General features: G+C 49.8%; 1 protein-coding gene and 1 long non-coding RNA gene across 7 annotated transcripts; one reads left to right on the forward strand and one right to left on the reverse strand.

The window, feature by feature from the left end:
• The first annotated feature begins 992 nt into the window (after positions 1-992).
• Positions 993-26,605, forward strand: LOC148395777 (protein furry homolog). Of its 5 annotated transcripts, XM_088380867.1 has the most exons (62): positions 1,045-1,482; positions 6,302-6,501; positions 6,682-6,735; positions 7,544-7,683; positions 7,762-7,852; positions 8,166-8,245; positions 8,323-8,403; positions 8,989-9,157; positions 9,253-9,345; positions 9,428-9,526; positions 9,596-9,697; positions 9,773-9,876; positions 9,956-10,064; positions 10,135-10,221; positions 10,289-10,460; positions 10,549-10,681; positions 10,761-10,868; positions 10,974-11,223; positions 11,341-11,523; positions 11,590-11,676; positions 11,769-12,028; positions 12,155-12,344; positions 12,438-12,565; positions 12,679-12,736; positions 12,960-13,051; positions 13,144-13,316; positions 13,508-13,668; positions 13,738-13,848; positions 13,927-14,081; positions 14,211-14,310; positions 14,389-14,560; positions 14,632-14,885; positions 15,176-15,322; positions 15,398-15,569; positions 15,632-15,719; positions 15,799-15,881; positions 16,016-16,166; positions 16,245-16,348; positions 16,451-16,636; positions 17,397-17,586; positions 17,728-17,843; positions 17,913-18,100; positions 18,258-18,352; positions 18,458-19,050; positions 19,132-19,229; positions 19,306-19,476; positions 19,555-19,695; positions 19,925-20,095; positions 20,554-20,724; positions 21,168-21,242; positions 21,316-21,486; positions 21,901-22,089; positions 22,258-22,383; positions 23,177-23,313; positions 23,383-23,593; positions 23,688-23,837; positions 23,902-24,000; positions 24,085-24,153; positions 24,553-24,570; positions 24,765-24,875; positions 25,043-25,230; positions 25,301-26,605. In XM_088380867.1, the coding sequence occupies exons 1-62, from the start codon at positions 1,290-1,292 to the stop codon at positions 25,557-25,559; spliced, it is 9,057 nt and encodes a 3,018-aa protein (XP_088236993.1). In that variant the 5' UTR covers positions 1,045-1,289; the 3' UTR covers positions 25,560-26,605. The 5 variants fall into 5 exon arrangements, 4 of the variants coding, with proteins under 4 accessions (XP_088236991.1, XP_088236993.1, XP_088236990.1 ...); XM_088380866.1 differs by lacking the exon at positions 24,553-24,570 and having other exon boundaries at positions 1,046-1,482; positions 9,596-9,876; XM_088380865.1 differs by lacking the exons at positions 24,553-24,570; positions 25,301-26,605 and adding an exon at positions 24,373-24,392 and having other exon boundaries at positions 998-1,482; positions 9,596-9,876; positions 17,728-18,100; positions 25,043-25,192.
• On the reverse strand, positions 4,949-7,166 carry LOC148395778 (uncharacterized). Of its 2 annotated transcripts, XR_015859440.1 has the most exons (3): positions 7,012-7,166; positions 6,253-6,562; positions 4,949-5,152 (listed from the first exon to the last, which is right to left on the reverse strand). It is a non-coding gene; the product is annotated as an uncharacterized LOC148395778 (long non-coding RNA). The 2 variants fall into 2 exon arrangements; XR_015859439.1 differs by lacking the exon at positions 4,949-5,152 and having other exon boundaries at positions 5,449-6,562.
• Positions 26,606-26,860: the final 255 nt, after the last annotated feature.

Below are 26,860 nucleotides of genomic sequence, written 5' to 3' on the forward strand. Positions count from 1 at the left end.
ATAACGTGCTCATTTTATAACAGCAGCCCTAACTTAATTAACTTGGCTGGAGAGGAAAAAAAGTCAGTCCGTTTGTGTCATTGCTGTCATACATGTCTTGACCGCTAGAGGGGAGACTGTTACTGTGAATTTTCATCGCAGGATGAATTTCTTTGTTGACACAAGGGAGAGTGTGTCCGGGATGCTTTTTCCTATTTGACAATTAAGAGTAAATACACAAAGCCTCAGAAACAGCAAATGCTCATGCAATATATTTGGCTTTTGGGCTGTTACCTGAAAAACAAAACTATGATTGAAGAAACCCAGTGTTAGTATTATTTTTATTTTAAAATGCAATGCTGTAACTCTGTGAGAATGTTGCAAGATGGAGCGTGCTGTGTGTGAAGGCCACTTGTTCCATGTTGTCACTGTGAAAACAGGAATACGCCTTCACACACTCACGGACTGATGTAGGTCACACCAGGAAAAATTGGACAATGTCTTCACACACCTTTTGACTGTTGATTTCTTTGGAGTTTACACTCCAAGATCAACGCCACTTGCTTTGGTTCTTTGGATGAATATTTTATTTTCAGTGCATTATTTTATTTTTTAAACAAACTCCATCCCTTTTTTTACTTAGTTTGATCCATGCGTCCATTTAACATTGCTGCCGTGAATGTCAATAATTAACATTTTTAACTTATTCTAACTTGATTAATTTTTAGCCCCTCCAAAGAAGTCATTGCGTCAGTTTTTTTAAAATATTTTTTTAGTTTTAGTTTACTCGTAGTCGAGTTTGTATTTTTAGTTGCAGTGAGTTGGTGTTACGCGTATTTTTGCATTTGGTTTGCAAATAAACAGCACCACGCCAACGGGGGGTGTGCACGATTCCACCAGTCAAATAGCGCAAGACAAATACAGGATATGTACTCAGGAATGCCTGGTGGGCATGCACACACACACGCACACACACACACATGCGCACGCACTAGGCGGGGATGTTGCTCTGCTTCTCTGTCCCTCCCTCTTTCTTAGTCATGACTTCTTCTCTCCTCGCCTTTTAGCCCCAAAGAGAGGAGGGGCTGTCCAAGTAACTTAATACCTGTCCAATTCATGACTTTCTTTTTAGGGGGGGTGGGGGGTGAGCTGTAACTAGCTCAACTGCCCTGACAAGTGGTGAGGTTAGCACACATGAGCAGGCAGCGAGAGAGGAGACGAGCAGACAGTCAGACGGACGGGGCTCCTTATCGTCAAGTGCAAGGAAAGAAGAAGTAGGCAACGTATCCTCCTCCTCGCATGGAAGAAGGATGGAAGTGAGCCGCGGCTCGCCACCTGCCATCACGAGCTCAGAGGCCGAGATGGGGCCGGAGTGTCCGCCGCCGGATGAGGGAGTCCCGACGGCCCCGGGGAGCCTTGCCAATTTGGATGCCTTCCCGCCACGGGACTTTCGAGGCAAGTTCAAGAAGATCCGGCAAAAGAAGAGGCCCACCATCCTTGAAAGTAGGTGCAGTCCCGTTTCTTGGCTGGAAAGGGCACACACACTCCTTGAGTGGATTTGCCAACCACTTCAATATCGAAAGGGAGCTGGGGTCACTCCACAATTGAGGAAGTAGAATTGATTGTGGGTTTTTTGAATTTGTTTTCGTAACTCTTTGCAGAGGATAAACAGTGTGTGCTTCTGCCCGCTGCCTCACTCTTTGAGTTCACACATTCGTGATGACAACATCACAGGGGTGCAAATTGCTAGCCGGCCTCGCCTGTGGTGTTTTGCATCGTGCGTTCGCAAAAGGCCATTCAAGGCCATGTACTTGTCACGTGCAAATGTCATTGTTGGAAAAACTTGTAAATACGGCCACTTGTTTCTGAAGGGATTACTGTAATAATGTTAGAGTGACTTGGCATCTTGGCATTTTTGCTCAAGCATACATGTTATTAAAAAAAAAAAATAGCCTTGCCCAATTAGCTTTATCATTTCTGCTGAGTCATGTAAATGGCTTATCTTTCTCTCCTCTACCTGGCTTTTTTGCAAAAGCACCATGTGTATGTTCTCCGGTTGTGGAATGACCCGTCCAGTATTGAAGGAGCGAAGGTCCCAAGATGTGAAGGGGCCCTTGGGGGCCGAGGGGGGAGTAGGTAGCGCGGAGATAGACATAGCTGGCATTCCTCACCTTCATCGGCGCTCGATAATGCTCTTAATAACGTCTTAATGAGGCCCGCTCATTTATCGGGATGGCAACTTTAGTTACATTATCAAAGCCCATGTCAAATTGATATTTCTTTTTTTGTCAACTTACTTTCTCAAGCAGCACCACACCCATTTCCATGTTGCCTTATTAAACACCAAATTACATAAGCGGGTAAAAGCAGCCTTTCCTTGAGGCCATTTGCTTGATTTGCATGGCAAACATTTTCAACGTTGAGACGGTTTTCTTTCCCTTCTTCATCAGACAACATGTTTGGAGCCATAATAACGTGTTAGGTTACGTACAGATGACAAAAGTGCTCATGGGAGGCTTTCACTTTGTGTCTTTTCTTGCAAAGTCATGCATCATATTTCATAACTTGGATTAGCATTTGCCTGTGCAGAAGTTGACATATTCTGGCAGAATTTTGTCACTTCTATGGCAGAGCATCTGAAGCTCTTTTGTGGCTCGGGACACAAAGCGAAAAACAAACATCAAGTGACCGCATGTTCCTTTGACAAGCACGCTCAGTCCATGCAGGGGCTAAAAGGCAACACTCAAAGTTGGCCTAAGCACCGCTAATCCTTGCGGCCGGCTCCCCCGATCCCTCGAATGCACTTTCACAGATGCATCCGTAGTTCTTCTCCATTTACGACAGATGAGTGTAAGGCACTCGTCGTCATCATCATCGCCGTTATCATCACGGTCCTCATCATGAGGCAGCGTAAGTGCAGTTATTATTAACTGCACGCCGGCTAAGAGGATTGCTCCCGGCCTCCGCACGCAGTTATTTAAAGGCAGCTGACAATCCCGCCCACCGACCGTCCTCCTGGAGATGCTAAGCGGAGGCTAGCGGAGGGAACGGCGAGGAAGTTGCACGAGCCGGAGGACGTCAGAGGACGGTCAAGGTCTCCGCAGGAAGGGCCGGCGACCGCGCTGGACCCATCATGACCAGCCAGCAGGACTCGGGCTTCTTTGAGATCAGCATCAAATCGCTGCTCAAGTCTTGGAGCGCTTGTGAGTAGCAGCTTGGCCTCTTCTGCATTTAACTCTCAGTGGGCACCTGTCATATTACAAAAGTTACCAGCCCTTGGTTTTCACCAAATTGTGGCAAGCTTCTGCTTGGAGGGCTGGATGTGGCTTGCGGGCCTTCAATTTGACATCCGTGTCCATTTTTTTCTCTAGCTCAGCTATTTTCTGTCAAATGCAACTTCCATTTGGCCGTCCCCTAGCAACAGCGTCGCCACAGTAACGCATCCTCCTCCGAGAAGTTGTCCATCAAGTCCCTATGACGGAATCCCTGACTCTCATCATTCTACTTTTCTTCGTTTCAGTGGTGTGTGATGGCGTTTCATGAGTGTGTGTGTGTCAAGACGGACGTAGGCCTTAAATTGGAGTCTGATGGTCGGCGGCAATACGGCCTCGGTGGCTCTGGGATGTTTGCGCCAGAGCGTATGCAATGATTCAGCATCTGGTCTCATATACTTTTGCCGCTGCTTCTGCTCGGCCGTGTTTACGCGGCGTCTGCAGAGTTCTCACATGCTCTAAAGCGCTCTCGCTAAGCGGCAGGACGCACTAATAGGATTAGCGGAGCTTCACCTGCAGCCAAACTGCCTTGGTTCAGCGGGGGCCACACGGGGAGCAGATCGGCCGGCTACTGTTTGTCTGCTGTTTTTTGAAGTGGCGGCAAATGGACGGAAGCGCGACAAAGTCCTTGAATGTGACGCAACACCTTCGACAGAAATGTTGCATAATCACATGGCAACTAATGGACTGTTAATGCCTGTCCATCAACGTTCTATAGACATGTGACTTATATTGCCATGGAACAAAATGATGCAAGATGTCCAAATAAAATGAATATTTCCGGTACAAAAAAAGAGCTATTCACTATTTAGTTTATAAAAATGATGTCATGGCATCACAATTGAAACGTTGAATGCGCCCTTTAATGATTTGGTCCTTTGTTTCCATTTCGCTATGGAACGTGAGTCAGTGAGCCTCTTCCGGTAACAAGGGTGGTGTCCGTTTGATTCCATTTTTATTTTATTTTTTACTCCCCTTGGCGTAAAAACTTAACATCATAAAGCTCCTGGCATAGTTTCCCTGCTGCTGACGCAACCTGACGCACACGTTTTTAATAGCCTTGAATTCTATTGTAGGAACACTGTGTGTGTTTATTAGCAGGCGTGCGGGCGCGGGTGCTAATAACAAATCAGGTCCGCGGCAACCCAGGACATTGCGGTCTAGGCCTCCAATCCACTCATAAAGGCCTTTCTGCAACTCTTCCTCTAATGCGGCCTCAGTGAGAGACTTGACTTGATTGTGCGGTCGTCAGGGGAGTGGCCCACGCTCGGTTTGTTTTCAGCACGGGCGTCCATGATGTCATGTCTCCGCAAGCCCCCTTGTGCGCCGCTCTCATGTCTGAGACGGCTTCACGCGCAATTGCGCCTGCCATCTTGATGTCTGATGGGGTGAGTGTCATGTCAGTCGAGTGCCCCGCCCCCCCCCCCCCCTCTTCTTTTTCTGCGGGGATAATTATAGTCACACAGCTATGCCGGCGTAGCATAGCCACGCTTTGCCAGGGCTAAAAATTCCCGCTTGACCTTCACTCCTGGAAGGCGGCGCGGGCTGGTCACAAGACCCGAGGGGGAAGCCAAACTCAGACCCTCGGGGAAGGAGAGCCACACATGAGTTTTGTGCGCTCTACTGCCCAGTCTGTCCGCACACCTACCATGGAAACTATCCCTCGGGAGTACACACGGAACATGGACATTGGCAGGTTTCCATAGGGGAGACTTTTTTGGGGGGCTACCACCCTGGATCCCGGCTCCCCTACCATGGACGCGACGGCCATGTGCTGGAGCAAGGCCAGCGTCATCAGCTTCATCAAGGGCCTGGGTAGGTGCTGACAGAGGTCGTGCATGGTGCTCATTCCTCCATGACCAGAAGAACACGGCCAGTTTAGAGCTGCCAGACTTTGAAAGCTGCAAACATTTACCAGAAGACGTGTGAAGAAACCAGTTTTTGCCATTCAAATATTTGTTAGTATTATGACTCATGAGTATTTATCAGTGATGGACCAACACAAACAAAGAAATGTGTAAATTGTGACAGTCCAAAAATAATGTAAGAAAGTTGCTTAGTGTAAAAAAACTGCAATTAATAATCACCAAAATAAGGCGTATATTCTTTATCCTCTGTGATAAAACGATCAATCTTAATAAATGCCATCACTTGTGTCAAGTGACCAAAAAAACAAGCAATTGACACGTCCGTGCTGTACTTATATCCAAGAGTAATATTTAGTTTAGTTGCCACAGGTTTTGTATCAGCTTTCATTTGGGGTAACTTGTATGTTAGCTCTTGTTATTGTTTTTTTTTTTTTTTTTTTTTACGTAATCAAAGGCGTCAGTCGCCATCGTAACACGATACTCTCGGTCACATGCGTGAGATCTTTGGCTGCCCTCTCACGTCACTTTGGTAGGAAATGAAAACAGCAGCTGGTGCCCATGAGGCGTTCATTTCCTTGCACGGCGTCGCCGTAGGAAAGCAAAAGTCGCTGCCCTTTGGTCAGCGTGCGTCAGGAATGTTCCCCACGCTGGGAATTTTCATGTCCATTTTTGGGGTCAACTTCTCAACTCTCATTAGCTACCAGCCCGCTACTTAGCACTGTTTCTTCTTATGAATTTATTCACCAAATAGTCGTCTTTTAGAGAGCCTTAAAACTTTTGGTAAACAAGTCCATCCTAGAGAGAGTGTTTGTGTCTTCGGAGTCTTCGAAAGCTGAATCATTTATTGCCAAATGATCATCCACTCGAAGACAACAGAAGAAGTCACGCCTTCCTGTGGCTCATCATCATGGTGTTTGTCTTTGTGAGATCATCATTATTTTGTCTTTTTGTGACATTTTTGTTTGGTGACATGCCATGAGATCTTTCAAACGGAAAACACGTGCCCTTGTTCAATGAAGTTTGTGAAACACTTTGACAGATGAGCACTGAATTTCCTATAATCGGCGTGTGCTCGTGGCATGCAGGCTCTCTCTAGTGGTAGGCGAAAGAATCACTGAATTAAATGTTCAAACCTCGCGCAAAGTGATCATCATTGCCCTTCTTGGTGTGTTGTCTCTTCAGCCTCGCCCGTGGGCAATGGCTACAACAAGCCGCCCCTCCCGCCGGTCTGCAGTCCTCAAGGGGAGAAGGGCCCGACCATCTCCGTGCCCATCAGCGTGGACCCGGAGAGCAAACCGGGAGAGTACGTGCTGAAGAGCCTCTTCTCCGCCTTCGCCACCGTGTCGGAGCGCAAGATCCGCGTCATCATGGCGGAGCCGCTGGTAAGTCATCTGACTGCCGCCCTCGTAAATCTCCAGCATCTTCATGTGAGATGCCTCCAAACTAAACAAATGTATAGCACAGGTTAAAAAAAAGAGACAAGATGCACACGTTGATGCTTTAATGTACCTTTTGTGGTAGACTTTCAGTTTCAGAGAGTAAAATTTTGGGTTTTTTTCCAGGAAAAGCCGTTGACAAAGTCTCTTCAGAGAGGTGAAGATCCTCAGTTTGACCAAGTAAGCAGTGGTTCAATCATTTTTCCTTGTGACATCCATTTCTTTAAAACCAACAAAGTGGCTCTTTTTTTGTCACCCTCGTGGTTTAAAGTATTAACGTGGGCCATGACAAATGTTTTAATCGGGTCTTTTCCACTCTTCCTGGAAATGTTCCGTCCCCGCTGCGTGTGCCCTTTAAAGCACCGACTCGCATTTGGGATGATACCCGAAAAGGCTCATTGGGCCGCATCCCAACAAAAAGTGTTTGTGAGCCAGCGGCGGGCGAGGCGCGTTTACCTTGAGCCCCGGCGCCGGTCCGAGGCGTGTCAGCGTGGGTGTGCCCGGCCGTCGTACGTTTGTGCAGAGAGCCTCCTTTCACGGTGGACCACAGCGCCGCCTTTGTGCTGCTGCGTGAAGCCCAATTTGTGCACAGAGCCCAGATTCTTCTCCAGGCAGGCCCGGTGCTGAATGAAGGCCTGGCTTGTGTTCTCCCCTCCCTTCCTGTGCATTCTGGACCCGCCCGTTCCTTCCTTTCCCCCAGGCCTCCCGCCTAAAGCTGACGCTTACGGGCACCTTCTTAAGTTAGCCCACCCTATGCTTGTAATCCAAACACTCAAGGCCTCATTCACAAATCATCACGTTTGTATTGGGCCTGTGTGTGAAACGTTTGGAGCCACAGCTCATCAAATGGGTTTTGGATCGTTGCTGGGTCTGACAATTTCATATCATTAAAGCAAGCAAGAGTTTTTGCTCAAGTTGTTCTGCTGATTATCATCCATTCAAGTCAGGAAGGCGCTGGCTGATGGCTATCTCTGTCTTCTCGCCGCAGTTGATAAGCACCATGAGCTCCTTGGCCGAGTACTGCCTTCCCTCCATCCTGCGCACGCTCTTCGATTGGTACAAACGGCAAAACGGCCTGGAGGAGGAGCTGCGCGAGTACCGGCCGAGAGCCAACGCCAAGTCCAGAAAGTGGGTTTGAGACATGACACCAAGCACCACATGCTGCGCCGTTAGCTCGTCGTCAATGCCCCTCTGTGTCTGTTCCAGCGATGAGCAGCAGAGGGATTATTTACTTGAAAGGAGGGATCTGGCAATCGACTTCATCTTCTCCCTCGCGCTCATAGAAGTGCTGAAGCAGGTGACGTCCAGATACAAATACACACACGGTCATCGGCTCAAACGTTGTCAACATTAGCAATTTCATTTTGTCTGGGATCACAGGCTACACGTTAAACTAAACATACAACTTGGATAAAAGGAACAATTTGTTGCCACATTGAGCAACATCCAAATCTAACCATGCTAAAGATGCTAGCTTTTTTTAGCTAGCAAGCTCAAGTCTGCTTTTACTATGACAACAATGCTAAGTATTAAAAGAAGATGATATTTTTATATCCCACATCTTAATTGTTCTCTGTTATATGTTCTTGTGTCTCCTGATGACTCCCCAGATGCCGCTGCACCCCGTACTCGACGGCTCGGTCAACGAGATCATCACCTTAGCCTTTAAGCACTTTCGCTACAAAGAAGGGTAAAGCCTTTGACTTTTCCTTGAAGGTTTCTCGGTCACTTTAGCTTAATTTCCATTTTCTTTTCTTGCTTCGACAGATATCACGGTCCCAACACTGGCAACATGCACACTGTGGCCGACCTTTACGCTGAGGTCATCGGAGTAGTGGCTCAATCCAAGTGAGTGTGTTCGCCTTTTTCGAGTTCTGTGCCACGGCGGCTCCAGTTCAGGAGACTGGAACGTGTGTCCGGACCTCTCAACTTTGGACAGTTTACCCCCTCGCACCAAACTAGGGCTGGAAATCCGTGTGTGTCCAGTTGCTGTTTTCAGATCACCCCAGCACGGAACAAAGCTCTTAAAATAGAGCCAGAGTTGAGCCGCTCAAGAACATTTCATGAACCCCAAACGGCCAACAAGTCAATGTTGTTCCTCACACCATGTTTGCGTGTCAGGATAAATAGTTTATTCTAACAAAGACAAGTTGCAGAATTTTGTCACTAGTGCAGCCGGCCGTCGCGAGTGGCGCTCGTATGAGTCCTTAGCGGCTATAAATAGTCCGCCTAAAGAATGCCATCTCTGGCTCAATTTGAGAGCTCATCTTTACAGCGCAGACTCCCCGACTGGAAGTTGGAGGAGAAGGAGGGGGCGGGGTGATATTTTTAGAAGGCACACCTCCTCAAATAGCACGGAGAGTCTCCCTAGGATGGTGCCATGCTTTAAGTCACCCAGGAAGTGCCGATCACATACAATGGAAATGTCCTCAGGTTTCCCGCCGTGAAGAAGAAGTTCATGACGGAGCTGAAGGAGCTGCGGCAGAAAGAGCAGAGTCCATATGTAGTCCAGAGTACCATTAGCCTCATCATGGGGCTGAAGTTCTTTCGAATTAAGATGTACCCCGTTGAGGATTTTGAAGCTTCCTTCCAGTTCATGCAGGTAAAGGAGATGTCGCACTTGCTGCCTGGACATTTGGCAGCCAACCTGAACCATAAAGTCCCTCAAGTTCAATGTTGTACATGTCTTCTTTGCAGGAATGCGCCCGATACTTCCTGGAGGTTAAGGACAAGGACATCAAGCACGCCTTGGCCGGGCTCTTTGTTGAAATTTTGGTTCCTGTTGCAGCAGTAAGCGATTCCCCCCCTTGACTTAAGTTGATTCAAAGGCTCTCGTGGAAACCAAAACAAAAAACATTTGTCCTTGTCGCAGGCGGTGAAGAATGAGGTGAACGTTCCCTGCCTGAGGAACTTTGTGGACAGCTTGTACGACACAAGCCTGGAGCTGTCGACCAGAAAGAAGCATTCGTTGGTGAGTTGACGGCGGTCGGCGACACAATTGTGTGTCTATCGGTGGAACTCACAATTTGCTTCACCGCAGGCTTTTTACCCGCTGGTGGCCTGCCTGCTGTGCGTCAGCCAGAAGCAGTTCTTCCTCAACAGGTGGCACATCTTCCTCAACAACTGCCTCTCCAATCTCAAGGTAACGTCTGCCGTGTCTAATGCGATGGGCGGAAGGAACGGCGTGTCGCCATTCTCCACTCTCTTTGCCTCGCAGAGTCGAGACCCCAAGATGGCTCGCGTGGCGCTGGAGTCTCTCTATCGCCTGCTTTGGGTCTACATGATCAGGATCAAATGCGAGAGCAACACTGCCACGCAAGGGTGAGCATCATTTGCATCGTCATCGAGGTGTTTATCGTTATAGCTCGGTCAATGAGATTTTTTTTGTCTCTGTCCGCAGTCGCCTCAACACGATCGTGGGCACGCTTTTCCCCAAAGGATCCCGCAGCGTGGTGCCCAGAGACATGCCTCTCAACATCTTTGTGAAAATCATCCAGTTTATCGCACAGGTGAGCACACACACACCTGTCTGACGGTAACCCCAGCATCCCGTTAACCGTATCTTTTATTTCATGACAGGAAAGACTTGATTTTGCCATGAAAGAAATTATTTTTGATCTCCTGTGTGTGGCGAAACCCGCAAAAGCCTTCAGTCTTAATCCAGAGGTAAGCGACACGCTTAGCGCATAATAACCGTCCGGCTGTGAACAAATAAATGGTCCCGTGTGCGTAGAGAATGAATATCGGTCTGAGAGCCTTCCTGGTGGTGGCCGATCGACTTCAGCAGAAGGACGGCGAGCCTCCCATGCCCAACACCGGGTGCACTTTACCTTCAGGGAACACGCTACGAGTGAAGAAGACCTACCTGAGCAAAACGCTCACGGTGGAGGAGGCCAAAGTCATCGGTGAGCGAGTCGCAAAAATCGTTTCTTTTTTGATCGACACATTTTCCAGCCCAGAAGTCAAAGTAGTATTGCGTTTGCCCTCCTTCAGGCATGTCGCAGTATTACTACCCCGTGCGAAAGGCCTTTGACAACATCCTGAGACACTTGGACAAAGAGGTGGGACGCTGCATGATGATGACCAACGCTCAGATGTTCAACAAAGAGCCTGAGGACATGATCACGTACGGACGAACAAATGATACGTAGATTTATGACACTTACTTTGATGCTCCATTTAAATGTCCACCAAATGTGTTGCAGGGGTGAAAGGAAGGCCAAGATTGATCTGTTCAGGACGTGCGTGGCAGCCATTCCTCGCTTGATGCCCGACGGGCTGACAAAGACGGAGCTCATAGACCTGCTCTCCCGGTGAGATGATCCACATGCTACGTGCTACGTTGTTTTTAACTCCCAGTCAGTCCCATCGTGTCCTAAGTCTCTCCCTTCTAAAAACGTCTTTTCTTCATCGGCTAGACTGACGATTCACATGGACGACGAGCTCCGACTCATCGCTCAGAACTCTTTGCAAAGTCTGTTGGTGGACTTCTCGGACTGGCGGGACGACGTGCTGTTCGGGTTGGCCGGCTTCGTGCTGCGCGAGGTCCACGATAGCCAGCGGGGGCTGTTGGACGCCTCGCTCAAGCTGCTGCTCCAGCTGCTCGCCCAGTGGAAAGTGGTGGCGGCGGGGAGGAGCTACGACGCGGCGAAGGTGCACACTGCCGAGGTGCGTAAATCCTTGCTGTGTTTCGCTAATCAAATAGTATTACAGTATTTTTATGTCGCTTTAGGCCTGTATGACTTATGACTTGCTCAACTTGGTTTTGTTTTTGTCATCCGTAAGCCGCCGCAGACGAGCTCCAATGTGAAGACGGCGGCTGAGCGCGGCCCCCACGCCGCCGTCTTGCACGCCGTGGAGGGTCTGGCCCTCGTGCTGCTCTGCTCCTGCCAGCTCAGCACTCGAAGGCTCGCCGTCGCCGTCCTCAGGGAGATCCGCGGCCTCTTTGCCGCGCTCGGGCAGTCTGAGGTGAGGCGGCGAGACGACGGAGCGTGCTTTGCCGTCCAGTTCCGAGCCTCGCGTTGTCTTCCGCAGGACGACGATAAAGCGGTCATCGAGGTCATGGACCAGCTCGGCCCCGTCATCGTCGACAGCTTCGTCAACGTTGTCGTCTCTGATGCGGTAAGTTGGGCGAGGCTTTCAAATGAGCCGCTCTGCTATCATTTCCCACCTTATTGTATTTTTTATTTTATCAACGTGCCTTTCTTCTCCAGGCCAACACATACGCCGGCCCCCAAGCCGACCTCCAGGGGCTCGTCGAGTGGAACGCCCGGCTGGTCAGCAGCCACTACGACATCAACAGCCCGTCGCACGTGTGGATTTTGGCGCAGTCGGTGAAGGAGCCGTGGGTGCTGTGCCTGTACAGCCTGCTGAGACAGGAGCACCTGCCCAAGCACTGCCCCGCCGCTCTGGGCTACGGGTGGCCTTACGCCTTCGCTCGAGCGCAGATGCTCATGCCGCTGATCGATCCCAAGTGAGAGTCCATCCATCGTCTTTATGTACACAGGATGTGCTGAGACGGCAAGCCACTCGAGATGCTTCCCTGATTGTTTTATTGGACTGCGGCTATCTGATATCAAACTCATAAATGAATTTCCAGTAACCCGGCCAACGCAAAGAAGACGGGCAGCTCCTTGGGCAGCGCGGACAACTACGTGACCCTGTGGAGGAACTACTTGATCCTTTGCTTCGGGGTGGCCAAGCCCAGCGTGATGAGCGCCGGTCACCTGAGAGCGTCGACATCCGAGATGACCGCGGCCACGCCCGAAAGCGCCGCCGGCTGCGACAAGGTAAGAGATACCACTTGCCCGATCAGATGCGGAGGGATCGCTTACGTGGACCGGAACAGGAGCCTGAAAATCAAACCTTGTTTAATGGCTCAGGTCATCCCAGGCTGCCCATCCGTGGCTTGGCTCCTCAAGCAGTTGGTTCCCCTCATGCGGTCGGAGAGCGCGGAGCTGACCGAGGCCTTAGTTCTGGGCTTTGGCCGCACCAACTCCCTGGCCTTCAGGTCAGTCGCAGATCACAGCAGCTTTCTAAAAATTGATTTTTTTTTAAGGTTAATTGCAGTTGGTAGTAGCTGTTTGATTGACAGCATGACTGATGTTGTCTGTCTGGCCTCAGGGAACTTGTGGAGGAGCTGCATCCGCTCATGAAGGAAGCACTGGAAAGAAGACCTGAGGTTGGTTCCTTTGATTTCCAGCAGAGCCAACTAAAAACACCACTATACATATTTCTATCATGTTAACTCAAGGCAAGGCAGCTTTATTGTCTGTTTATCACACGTTTCATACTTAAATGATTTTATTTTTGGAGACAGGGATGGATTATTGGCATTTGAATTCATTTCAATGACAAGAGATGATTCAGATGGAACGTAAAGGTCCCCCCGATTATTTGTATAGAACAAGAAGCGTCGTGAACGCCGGGACCTTCTGCGACTTCAACTGTTACGCATCTTTGAGCTGCTGGCAGACGCGGGCGTCATCAGTGACAGGTTGCTATCCTTCATGGATCGGAATCTTAAAAACACAAGCGGCCTAGCTGGATTTTTTTTTTTTTTTTATTCTTGCCATACCAACTTCTTAGTACAAACGGGGCTCTGGAGCGCGACACTCTGGCCCTGGGCGCCCTCTTCCTGGAGTACGTGGACCTGACGCGAACGCTCCTGGAAGGCGAGAACGACAAAGACGCCGAGATCCTCAAGGACATTCGAATTCACTTCAGCGCCATGGTGGCCAACCTCATACAGTGTGTGCCAGGTAGTCTGCAACATTTCCATTTCCTGTCTGACTCTGTATGAAAGTGAAAGTACACATGGTGACAAAAACAAGCCTGGTAAAAATAGAAGCACCGATTCAACTTGATGATTTTTGCGCTTACGTGTTTCGGATGCTTAAATACTTTGCTAATGAAAGCAGACGACAAATAAGTCTTGTTTCCCCCTCCTCAGTGCACTACAGGCGCTTCCTGTTTCCGCAGCAGAGCCTCCGACATCATCTCTTCATCCTCTTCAGTCAGTGGGCGGGGCCCTTCAGCATCATGTTCACTCCCTTGGAGCGCTACAGTGACAGGAATCACCAGATCACACGCTACCAGTACTGCGCCTTGAAGGTCAAAACCCGAGAAGCAAAATGTTTTTTTGCACAAACACGGGCTGACTATTTTTCGGGGTCCCCGCAGGCCATGTCTGCCGTGTTGTGCTGCGGCCCGGTCTTCGACAACGTGGGCCTCTCCCCGGACGGCTACCTCTACAAGTGGCTGGACAACATCCTAGCCTGCCAAGACCAGCGGGTACACGGCACAGCAGTAGGAGCCGAGGAAATTGTTGGAGGCAAATGTTCATGTGACACGTCTCTCCTCTGGACTCAGGTCCACCAGCTGGGATGCGAGGTGGTCGTCCTGCTCCTGGAGCTCAACGCCGAGCAGGTCAACCTCTTCAACTGGGCCGTGGATCGCTGCTACACGGGCTCCTACCGGCTGGCCTCGGGTTGCTTCAAAGCCATCGCGGCAGTGTGTGGCAGCAGGTACAAAGCAAAGCAAAGCATTATTTGAATTATTTGTGACCACACTCATCCACAAATGTGTCCAAGAATTCTTGTTACGGATAAAATGGATGAGCTGCTTCTAAAAAGTGACATTTGAATGACTTGCAGAAACTACCCAAGCGATTTGGTGCCGCTGCTCAACCTCGTTCTCTTCAAGGCGTCCGACGCCGACAGAGAGATGAACGAGATCTCCATGCAACTGATGCAGGTGCGAGAAAGACACGCAAGTCCTCAGCTAAACGTTTGCATCACGCATACGCTTTCTCCTTCTCCCGTTTTGGAGCAGATTCTCGAGGCCAGGCTGCTGGTGTACTCCAAGAAGTTGGCTGGGCGGAAGCCCAACGGCGTCCTTCACGGCACTCACGCGCCGTTGCCGCCCCTCTACAGCCTCTCCCTCCCTCAGCTCTCCGGCCACTTGGCCAGAATGTACCCCGAACTCACCCTCCCTCTTTTTTCAGGTTGGCGTAGAAAGTCTTTGCCCTGCAGCTCGCTCTGTTCCCCTGACGATATATTTATGTGTTTGCTCCAGAGGTTAGCCAGAGGTTCCCGACGACCCACCCCAACGGGAGGCAGATCATGCTGACTTATCTCCTACCCTGGCTCAGCAACATCGAGCTGGTAGATAGCGGCCAGCCGCTCCCGACCTCCGCGCCGTCTTCCTCCGACTACGACACCTTTACGAGAGGGCGCGCCTCCGCCCAGCAACATCTGAGCGGCACCGGCTGGGGCTCCTTGCAAGCCACGTCCATGGTGCTCAACAACCTCATGTACATGACCGCCAAGGTACATTCATCTTGCGGTTGTCATAACAGACTCCCCCCTGTTTATCGCGGGTGATACATTCCAGATCCAAACGTAATGCCTGAAAAGTTGCCATTCAGAAAGACCGGATTAAAAAAACTGTAGTCAAGCTAGGTTTTAGATGGCCAAATAAAAAGATTTAGGTCAAGGAAGCGGGTAGTATGGTTAAAAAAAATAATTAAAAAATCTCCAGATACACTCAAGCAAAAGTCCACCAACACTTGACTCAGACCAAGTGACAGTGTTGATTTTTTTTAATTCCATTTGGGCAGTATGGAGATGATTTACCAGGATCCGAAATGGAAAATGCCTGGAATGCTTTGGTGTGCAACGAAAAGTGGACTCACAACCTGCGAACGGCGCTGCAGTTTCTCATCAGCCTATGCGGCGTCAGCAGCGACACCTCCCTCCTGCCATTCGTAAGACAAATCCGATTTATTTACATCCATCTGGTTGATGGGGTCTGGAAAAAGAATATGCTTTTATCTGCTCAGATCAAGAAGGTGGTGATCTACCTCTGTCGGAACAACACCATGCAAACCATGCAAGAGTTGGTTTTGGAGTTGCAGCAGACAGACCCGGTCAACCCGGTGGTGCAGCACTGCGACAGCCCGCCCTTCTATCGCTTCACGGCCACCAGCAAGCCCGTCGGCAACACGGCGTCAGGTACTGACAAAACACCTGAGCGACGCCAGGCAAACATGTTTACCTTTGGACTCCTTGGCCAGGAACCACATCCAGCACCAATACTGTGGTGGCAGGACAGGAGAGCTTCACAGATGCAGATGAACGCAAGTCAAAGGACAACGAAGAGAGGTGAAATCACAAATGCGGCCCAATGATCCTGATTATCGTGATTTTCGTGCTGAAGAAAGTGATGTCTCTCCATCATCAGGCTTAGCCATGTGATGCAAGCTCACCACCGCCTGGAATCTCGCTACAGCAACAGCTCGGGAGGATCGTACGATGAAGACAAGTGTAAGTGCAATCATTCCAGCAGCGTCTGGCGAGAGCAGGCCGGAAGGATGAAAAGAGAGGAACGGGCGTGGTGTCATTGATCATGCAGAAGTACAGTTGAATCTTTTTGTTTTGATGCCATTGTCTCTTCACAGGTGAACCTCTTCCCCCTTATGCTGACTGGTTGATGGCCGTGCTTGAAAGCAACCATCCCCATCCTCTCCCCATGCCTCTCAACGGCGGCTGCTGGGCTCCTCTGGTGGACTTCCTGCCCGAGACCCTCACCCCGAGAGGACCTCTACACAGGTCTGTACTTCAACGAGGTTGAGAGGAAAGTTCCTGCGGGGTCCCTTACAGCCATTTTTTTTTCTTTCCCCCTCTCAGGTGTAATATAGCAGTCATCTTCATGACAGAGATGGTGGTGGACCACAGCGTGAGGGAAGACTGGGCCTTGCACCTCCCGTTGCTGCTGCACGCCTTATTTTTGGGTACGGATACCCGTTTAGAAACCCCAACCAAGTGTTTCGAATAACTCGTGTGTATTTTTAAGTTGTTCGTCAGTTGTATTGTGGCTTTCCTCTCAACCTCAGGCATGGACCACTACCGTCAGGAGGTACATGAGCACTGCAAGCATCTCCTCCTCCACCTGCTCATGGCGCTGTCCTGCCGCCGCAACTTCCAGGCCGTCGCTTCGGTGCTGCTGTGGACGCGCCGGCTCAACGGGGCCAAGACCCTCACTCGCCAGCCCGCCTTTCAGCCCGAGTTCATGACATCAGGTAGGAGAGGGAAAAAAAAAAAAAGTCAAATGGCTTACATTCCTGTCAGGATGCTTGTAGATAAGTCTCTTATCTGAGGAGAGCATTTTTGGCGTGGGTTCCAAAAGCAATATGGAGCACGGGGGACTTCAAAGTTCTTGATTAAAGCATTCCACGTGGCTATTTTTACCCCAAGTGGAGCCATCTGTCAAAGCTCCAATGTGCTGCTTTGGCTACGCGGGCTTCTACAAGGGCGTTTTATTTTTTTTCCCAGAGGTGGCACACTGTACTTGTAGTGGAGCAGATTCCTTAAAATGCCCATACGAGAATCGACATTTACTCTTGAAATCTCCAAAGACATCAAATTTCAAGATGGCAGCTCCAAAGTCCAAGATGTACCAAGTGCACGTCTGTCTATATATGTTGACTTACAGCATATTTTTTACAGTCTGGCGGATGATCCAGAAATAGATTTATGAGTGATATTTTTTGACAAATTGTTTTAAAGCGGAATATAAATATTTAAAAAAAACATTGACAGGATCAGACTCACTTCCCACTACTTTTTTCTTATCGTCAATTTTCTAGAGTGTTTACGTTGCTAAAAGTAGATGTTTGATACAATAACACAGCACGGTAGTACATAATTACATCATTACGCAGCTTCCCCTTCCTTCCCTTCCCTTCCCGGCCGGCCCGGCCAGCCGGCCAGCCGGCAAATGTACTGTGCGTGCAGTTTGACAGATCCTATCAGTGCGCCATTTCCTCTGTTGTGTCCCAGGAGCTTTGGACTTTCTGAGGGAGGCTCAGGCGTCTCCCGTGCCGGACTCCGGCCTAAGTTCCTCCTCCACGTCATCCAGTCTGAGCTTGGGGGAGAGCGCCGGCAACCTGCCCGAGATCTCGGACGAGCCGGCGGCCCCCGCCAACGCCGACGAGAAGACCGGCAAGCTCATTGAGTTTTTAACCACCAGGTACCACTGATGACCATTAAATGCACATGCTGACAAATGTGCTATATTTAGAAGAAGAAAAGATCCTTCCCTGGAGCTCTTAAGCATATAAATTCAGCACCATCTAGTGGTGGAGACTGCAAGTTGCCTGTTGTTTCGCAGAGCATGCGGGCCCCTGTGGTGCCACGAAGACATCTCACCCAAGAATCACGTTTCCAAAAGTACAGTCCAGCTGACAAACCTCTTGCGCCACGTCGTGTCCGTGCTCAAAGAACCCGGTAAGCCTCGCACGCGGAGGTGCCCTCGCGTGCGATCCATCATTTGGATGTATTCCGACCCCGTTGTAGACTCTCAGCTGGAGCGGCAGCTGAGCGACGTGGCCCTGCACACGGCCCTGTGCAGTTCTTCACGTCACTACGCCGGACGCTCCTTCCAAGTGTTCCGAGCATTGCGCCAGCCCGTCTACGCGCACGCCGTCTCCGACTTGCTCTCCCGGCTGGTGGAGGTCGTCGGGGAACACGGAGAGGAGGTGCAGGTCAGCGTACGCATGAAACCGTATCGGCCGGACGAGCAGAAACTAGAAATTGCTAGAATAGAAAATAGCCTCTAATTTCATGGTTGATTTAGGTCTTTGTGGTATCGGTACGTAGTTTTGCTATCGGCGACTTTTTGTGAATTGAGTCATCTTGCAGGGCTACGTGATGGAAGTTTTACTCACGCTGGAGTCTGTGGTGGACAACTTGGCCGAGTGCCTCAAGAATAACGAGCTGGTGGCCGTCTTGACCAGGTTGGTTCGCTGACATCATGGATGTGGGACACCAAATTTTGTGATGAAGCCAAATGCGGGACAGTACACGCACAAGTTGGTCATTAAGGCGACCTTTGATTCCAGAGCCTCATCTCCGGATCTCCTCACCACGCTGAACCTGATGTCCAACAGGAAGAGCACGGGCCAGCTCAACATCCGCGGGGAAGAGCGCAGCCGACATCAGAGGAGCTCCTCCGTGCCTAAGAAGTTCGGCGAAGCGGACAGGTGGTCGGACAGGTGGTCGGACCCGCCTCGCAGCGCCACACTGGACCGTATCCAAGCGTGCGAGCAGCAGCTCCCGGCGGGCAAAACCCGCAGCCCGCCGTCGTCCAAGGACAACGTCTCGGACCCGGCCAACGTCAACCACCCCGGCAACCTGCTGGCCACCGTCTTCTGGGCGGCCGTGTCGCTGATGGAGTCCGACTTTGAGTTTGAGTACCAGATGTCGCTGAGGCTGCTGGACAAGCTGCTGGGCCACATGTCGCTGGACAAGCGGGAGAACCGCGACAGGCTGGAGAAGCTGCAGGAGCAGCTGCAGTGGAGCAGCTTCACGGGGCTCCAGCAGCTGCTGCTCAAGGGCTTCACGTCGGCTGCCACCGTCGACCTCACGCTCAAGCTCTTCTGGCAGCTCACGCCCGTTTCGCGGGTGTCCGTGGTGGACACCTCGCAAGCTATCGGTACCTCACCTGCATCCGTCCGACGGGGGAATCAGAGTGCTCCACAAAGTTCAATGTGACCATGTTTGTTTTCCCCTTTAGGTTTCCCCTTGAACGTCCTCTGCCTGCTCCCGCACCTTGTGCAGAATTTCGACGGCCCCACGCTCTTCTGTCAGGAAGTCGCCGAAAGGATCGCACAGGTTTTGTGCATCCTTTCCTCTCGAAGCAGCGGCCGCTTTTCACTTTGTTGCTCTCATACTCTGTGTGTGTGTGTAGGTGTGCCTGGAGGAGAAGAACGACAAGCTCTCCAACCTGGCCCACGTCATGACGCTTTACAAGACGCGCTCGTACACCCGCAACTGCTTCTCCTGGGTCAACGTGGTGTGCAGGTACCTGCACGAGGCCTTCTCGGACATCGCGCTCAGCCTGGTCACCTACATGGCGGAGGTTTGCCCATTCGTTGTTGTTGTCGGCCGAAATGGCTTCTTCTTCTTCTTCTTCTTGAAAATTGTTGTTGTTCCACAGCTGCTGGAGAAAGGTCTCCCCAGTATGCAGCAGACCATTTTACAAATCATCTACAGTCTGCTGAGTCACATGGACCTGAGTGGCATTCAAGCCAAACCTTTCAACATGGAAGTGCTCAGGACCATAGAGAAATTTGCTCAGGTGAGGCCCTCACCGCCGTAGTTTTGGAGCCAAATGTCTGTGGATGGGGCTGCAATCCAAAAGGTCATCCATCTGGTGTCAGCTCAGTACATTTGTAGACACGCCCGAACTCCTGTCGAGAGCCACGGCGGTCTGGCCCGGGCTTCCCGGAACGCCCCCGTCTCTAAAAATAGACTCTGTGAAATGACACGAGCCAAGCGTGATGATGTATGTACCCACCCGTGTGCAGACGGCCCACTGGAGGGAAGCGCTGAACATCCTCAAGCTGGTGGTGAGTCGCTCGGCCAGTCTGGCGCAGCCTTCCGGCGACCTCTCCTACGAGGACATCAGCCGCGTGTGGGAGCGCTCGTCCAAGGCCTTGCCTGGGAAAACGCTGGATTTCCACTTTGACATATCCGAGGTGAACGACCTTCGTCTTAGTACGCAATCTTTCTTTTCACACGTGGAAAAGCTGTCCCTCTAGCAAGCAGGGTGTGGTGGGTGTCAAATGGTGTCTTGAAAAAAGTGGAAACATTTTACCCCCACCCTTTCCTTACGTTCCCCTCGACCCAACCCCTTGAGATTATCCTAGCTGAAAAGGTAAACATCATAAATAGGCGGCAGCGTGCGTGGAAAAAAAAAAGAGGCAATGACGTGTGTGTGTGTGTGTGTGTATGGGAACTGAAAACAGAGCTATTTGTGTAGCGCATGAATGGTAGGAAGTGATGTCACATCATGACTGCCTGTCTTTTGTGTGGGATTCCTTGCCAACAGTGTGCAGCACTGAGACGCTAAGCCTCAAACTACAAGAACATTCTTTGACTCGAGTGCCTAGCCGACTTTTTGTCTCCCGTACTTACACGACCGCGTTTGTGTCAGACGCCAGTGATTGGTCGGCGCCACGACGACCTGCGCGCCTCCCCGGGCCGCGACGGCAAGAGTCGCATCGCGGCGGTGACCCGCAGCACCTCCTCCTCATCCAGCTCTCTGGGCTCCACGTCCAACAACGTCCTGGTGCCGGTCAGTTGGAAGAGGCCTCAATCTTCTCAGGTCATTATGCTCAATCGAGTTGACTTTCTCAACGCTGGAACCTTTTCTGGCTTTTTCTTTCGCAAAGCTGTTTTTATGAGCTAATGTTCGATAAAAGGTGTTCGGGATGGGCTGAGGAAAAAAAGGGCAATTTTAGTGCACAATTTTTTGGGTCATTGTTAACACTTCCAGGCATTACCGCCACCTCCAGGAAACCGGCGCACGGCGGAAGGGCCATGTGATATTTAGCACAGCTATAAATTTGCACTAGACCAACAATTATGAACAAAAAATACAATATAGTAATAATAATAATATATATTAAAAAATATAGAAATTTCCCAAGTGCTTGTAATTGACGGTATATCTTTTTCCCAGATGTGATCATGTCACCTTGTCATTGTTTTTTTTTTTCAGCTCGGGACAAAAGCCTCGTTTAAAGTTTCTCCTGTTTTTGTCTGCAGAAAAGAACCAGAGAGAAACTTGTCCATGTTCTGTCTTTGTGCGGGCAGAAAGTGGGTCTCACAAAGAACACTTCGGTAAAGCTACGATGCAACGCACCCATCTTCTCGTCCACGTCGTTAACTTTTTTCTTTTTTGGATCGGTGGCAGGTGATTTTCTCCAGCTGCGGCGAGCTGGACCTCGCCGAGCACCGGCCCAGCCCGGCGTCATCCGAAGACGGAACCCGAGAAGCCGACACAACGGACGACACCGCCTCGGAGCAGCAGTTTCGAGTCTTCCGGGATTTTGACTTCCTGGATGTGGAGCTCGAAGACGGAGAGGTGAGTCGGTTGTGAACGAGTTTTATTTATTTTTTGCACACGTTGTCACCGGCTGCCCTTCAGAACATTTTGATTTCCCAAATTGGAATCCTTCCACATTCAGTTTGCCGTTCACGTACAATTTCTACAGAAATGATTTAAGTGGGTTGTAATGTTGTATTTTTCTGTTTTTGTGTGCTACCAGGAGTTGCTGGTAAGTCGCGCTGCTGTTTTGTTTTTGTTGTGTGTGCATGCCAAACCACTAATTCGTGTTTGAAGAAACAGACTTGCACGTGTGTTGAAAACTAGGATAAGTCATACATGTGTGTCATCAAACAAATTCAAAGGAGGACCCATGAGCATGTCTTGGCTCGCCCAGTGTGTGTGGTTACGCTAACGTGGCCTCCATATCAGCGTGGCTTTTGTTTTCTGCAGGGTGAGACGGTGGACAATTTCAACTGGGGCGTGCGTCGCCACTCGGCCGACAGCCTGGACCGGAGCGGCCCGGGCGGCGCCCTGGAGGAGAGCCAACTGTCGGGCAGCACGCCCAGCCTGAACCGCGTCCTCGCCGGCGAGGACGACTCGGACGACTTCTCCGAGGAGGAATCCCTCTCGGCCGCCCAGGTACGTCCTTTTCAAGCGAAGCGTCTCGTTTGATGCACGAGCAAGTCGTGCCAGGTCAGCGGTCAGTCCGAGCCGCTTAGACTCACTTGGGGAATGTGGCACTCTCTGGCCAAACATCTGAGCTGAGCGTCCGTTTTCATCGCGTCTCCAACTTGTCTCTTTTCGCAGGCCGCCAGTCTCCCCCCAACCACGGAGATCCAAAAGATGGATTCTCCCTCCTTTTGCAACTCCACGCCACCCGGCGGCAAAAATCCCTCTTTTGAGCTCCAGCTGCCGAAGGACTCGAAACAGCGGGTGAATAAGGGCTTCAGGGTGTCTGAGATTCTGGGGACTAACACCTCCTACCGCTCTTCCATTCTTGAATTTTTTACCAATTTTGCCAAGTAATCGCCACGCTCTTTGTATTTTGCTCGTTTTCTACACTTTGGGTTCTTCTCAGACGTTCTCCTCGGACTTTTCCTCTCGTTTCTTTTTGCATGCTAGGAGGGAATGAACTTGCAAAGCTGCCTTGATCGTAACGCTTCATTTAGTGGTAGAGATGATTGATTGTGGGATCTTAAGGAGGTGTTGGTCCGCTATCAAAGGCAATGTGTATACCTACTGCTTCAATGGGTGGGCATAAGCAGCAACTAAAAACTCTTCTTTGGGCATGCGGGGACTACAAAAAGGTTTACACATTGCCGGCCCCCAAATTGAAAAGTAAAAATGTGCCGTACTGGCACGAAAGGCTCAAAATCTGTTGAATTGGCACCACAAAAACCTCAAGGAGTGTCCCTGGCAAGGTTAGTGGAACCACTTAGCACCACCAAGTGGTGATGCAAAAGCTGTGCATCTCATTGTTGGATGCCGTGAACCCTCAACCCCAACAAAAATGATTTCCGTGTCACACTTGCTTTTTATTTTGTTGAATTTTGTCGCTCGATTGGCGTCACGCTGCTCAAACGTGTCGTACGATTCACATTGCGAGCGAGCTTTTTGGGATTTCTTCTCGGCGAACCGCAAATTGGCGAGGGTTCACTGTATTCACATTTTGCTGCTTTGCTTCGTGTGGCCGACACATGCGTTAAAAAGAAAACGTCTCCCGCAGTTTTTACAAGCAGATGAAGACGCAAACGAGGAGGACGCGTCGCTCTCCATCAGCTGCCTCCCTCCCGACTTTGACTGTGGTGACGCTTTGGAAGTCACGCACCCTTTCTACAAAGACATCCACGGCTGCTTGCCCAGGTACGCCCGATCTGAAGATTTTTCTCGACTTCAAATTTATTTATGCCGACTAACCTCTCGGCCACTCAGCCTCGCAGAGGAGGAGGGAGACGACGGCACGCTGGAGTCGGACTCTTCGCCGCCCCCCTCGCCCTTCTTCTCCGCCATCCTGGCGGCGTTCCAGCCGGCGGCGTGCGACGACGCCGAGGAAGCCTGGCGGGCGCATCTGAGCCAGCTGGCGTCCGACTCGGACGGCTCCTGCGCCGTCTACACCTTCCACGTTTTCTGCTGCCTCTTCCAGGTATGCCGTCAAGAGCGGATCGCTCCTCTACTTGATCGAAAGTTTAGTGTTGGGTAAAGTGATTCTAAGATGGAATCCATCTCCTACATGGCAGAGCATCCAGAGCAAATTTAGCTCTCTGACCTCCGACGCTGTGAGTTACCTCAATGACGGCCTGAAAGGACTCGGAGCAAAGTTCCTCAGGTCGTCTCAAATGCTGACCACCTGCGCCGAGTGCCCCTTGTTGTTTATCGACGCCGACACTGTGAGTCCTCCGACTCGTCCCGAGTCGAACGCTTCCATTTTCAACGAACGCCTTGCCTTCGTAGGTCATGTCCTACGGCCTCCTGGAGAAAATGAAATTCAGTGTGCTGGAGCTGCAAGAGTATCTGGATACGTACAACAGCAAAAAGGAAGCCACTGTCACGGTAAGGACGGCTGGAAAATAAAGTTGCAGCTAAGCCCACCTTCGTGATGTGTCGCAATCAACCATTTCACCTTCTGGTTCCAAGTGGCTGAGCAGCTGTAAGGCCGCCTTTCTCCAAAGTCCCGACAGCACAGCCAGCGCACGGGAGCAAAAGGTAACCAAAGCTGTCCATCTGTAATCCCTCTCTTGAGACCTTCTCATCATGTCTGGGAACAATCCAAAAGGCGGCAAGCTGCTTCCAGATGGCTCCCGCCCACTTTTAGCAAGTGAAAAAAAAAAAAACACGACTTGCAGACGAGATGAGAAAGTCTCTTGTGTGACTTTTTGCCCTCAAACTAACCAAGCTCTCCCGCTGTCCCTTGTGCCTTGCCAGAACGGCGACACCGTAGCTCTGTGAGTGCCCCCCCCCCATTTCCACATTTTCGCGCGGCAGCAAAACGATCTTTCCTGATTTGTACAAATGCAAAGCCACTTGCACGCCGCCCGGCCCTCCTTTGATTCTCTTTTCTCGCTCACTGCTGTCTTTCTGTCCTGCAACATGCTTGCTTTGTAGCAAATGGAATCTCTGGCCGTAAGTTGGACCGGGCTTTTTTTTTTTTTTTTTTCTTCTCTCTCTCTCTTAGTCATTATTTCAAATTTGAGGGCTACATTTAGCCGCTTCAGATTGGGTTTGCTTGTTTTAGTTGCAGAACTAGTGACACCTAGAAAAGCAGACAAAAAAAGTAGAATATGAAAATGACGACAAAAAATAATGTTTGTGTTCAGCAACTGGAGCTGTGTCAGAGACTCTACAAACTCCACTTCCAACTCTTACTGCTGTTTCAGTCGTACACCAAGCTGGTTGAGCAGGTCTACGCAGTCAGCTTCCATCCCAAAGTAGGTACACCACTCATCATGTTGAAATCATCACTTTTCCCAATTAAAATCATGGAAATGCGCTTGTCTGTCCTCATGTATTGCTGCACCATTTGTGTTCAAATATCATATATTTCAAGTTTTATAATTACGTGATTGACAGCTTTACAACCACATTAACTTTGTAGCTAAGCAACATGTCCCAAGAGCTGAGCGACTTGAGGAGCCACCTCAAAGCGGCGTGGGTGGAAGATGACCAAAGAGCGTGCGGTGAGCCGTCCACCTTCAGCACGGCCGAGGCGGCCGTGCAGGCTATCCTGGAAGTTCTCAAGAGCGACGGCTTTGCCTCGGCCATTTGCTACATTCGGGAGTGCAGGTGAGGTGCAGAAAAGCCATGCAAAGCAAAACTACAGCTTGGCCTTCAACTAGAATCTTTTTGATTCCAGAACATCTTGGCCCAAAGACATCTTCGGCGGCCCCTCGGAAGACGAGATCCAGACGCTGCTCAACATTTACTTCCGCCACCAGACGCTGGGCCGCACGGGCACGTTGGCTCTGGTGGGCTGCAAGCGGGACCTGAGCGACGTCTCGGCCCAGCTGACCGAGCTCAACGGCGAGATGCGCGACGTGATGAGCCGGATGCGGGGCGACCGACCCGCCGTCGCCTTCCTGCCCGACGCCAAGGTGTCGGGCTCCACCCTGTGACCGCCACGCGCTCGCCAGCTTTTCTTGCACTGCTAACACGCCATTCACAGGCAAGTGCGCCCGGAAAGTATTCGCACAAATCTTTAGTCACGGCCTTTTTCCAAAATACAATCAATGAATTCCCTTTTCCCCTCAAAAATTTAGGAGCATTTGTTTGCAAACTTATTCAAAATAAATGTTAAATGGCACAAGATCCCAATATGACATTAATTCATTTAAAAATGCATAAATGTCCACAATTACCAACAATCTTTTCTCAAGACTTTTTGATGCACCTTTAACAGCAATTACGGTCTGAAATCCTCTTGGCACGCCGATTGCTGGGCAGATTTTCCCTTTTGGTCTTGGCAACGCGGTAAATACTTTCCAGACGCACAGCCGCACGCTAAATGGAAATAACATACCAAAGCTTTGCAATTCATCTTAAAGGGAATTGTGCAATGATCTTCCACACACGTGGATTTTTTTACTGTGCAGTAAAGAATGTATCTGAGAGGGAGGGAAATGTAATAAAGGAGGATGTGTTACTTAGTAGCGTGCGTGTGTGTGCATGTGAGTGTGTGTTTGTGTGCGTGTGTGTGGGGGGGATTCTGGCAGACATTTTAGATGAGAATTTTTGGACGCCAATTTCAATCGACTGCCGTCAAACTACTTTGAAATGCTGCAGATCTACTGTAACACTATGAGTACTCCCCAAAAAAATAATAGTGTTTTGTACGCGGAATAGCTTTTTAGCAAATGATATTATTTATATTTAAGGAACCCTAACCTTATTTTTCGAGCCTGTCACACACACTTGCAAATCTTAGTCTGTTAATGAACAAATTTATTTTCAATGAATAACTGTACATAGCGCCTTTGGAACTTTATTGAGTCTATTTTTATCAACTTGCAATGTGATTTGCGTACTATAGGGAGTAGAGGAGATACATATTTTTAAAGATGTAGTAGCACTGGTAGTTGGATTTTGTAAATAGTCTTTGCCCTTGCCATGAACTGAAAATGGTGTGTACACTTATGTCACAATAAAAAAAATATCAAATGTACTTTGGCACATATTGTCCGTTTGTGGGATGAGGGTGATGGGACGACTCCCACAGAAATGATTTGGTTAATTGGATAATGATACTACTGAAATTATGCAAAGAGAGCGTGATTGAATGATTCTTTTCTTTGAGTTATTCATAATCTTATTCGTAAAAAGCTGTTTTATTAGCATTTTTATTTCAGTAAAATGTTTTTAATCTTGTTTTTAATGTATTTAATTTTCAAAATAAAACTGTTTTACTTTAAAAAAAATT

This window comes from Syngnathus floridae, chromosome 7, assembly GCF_059516105.1.
Source record: "Syngnathus floridae isolate MCC-2025c chromosome 7, RoL_Sflo_1.0, whole genome shotgun sequence".
Classification (NCBI taxonomy): domain Eukaryota; kingdom Metazoa; phylum Chordata; class Actinopteri; order Syngnathiformes; family Syngnathidae; genus Syngnathus; species Syngnathus floridae.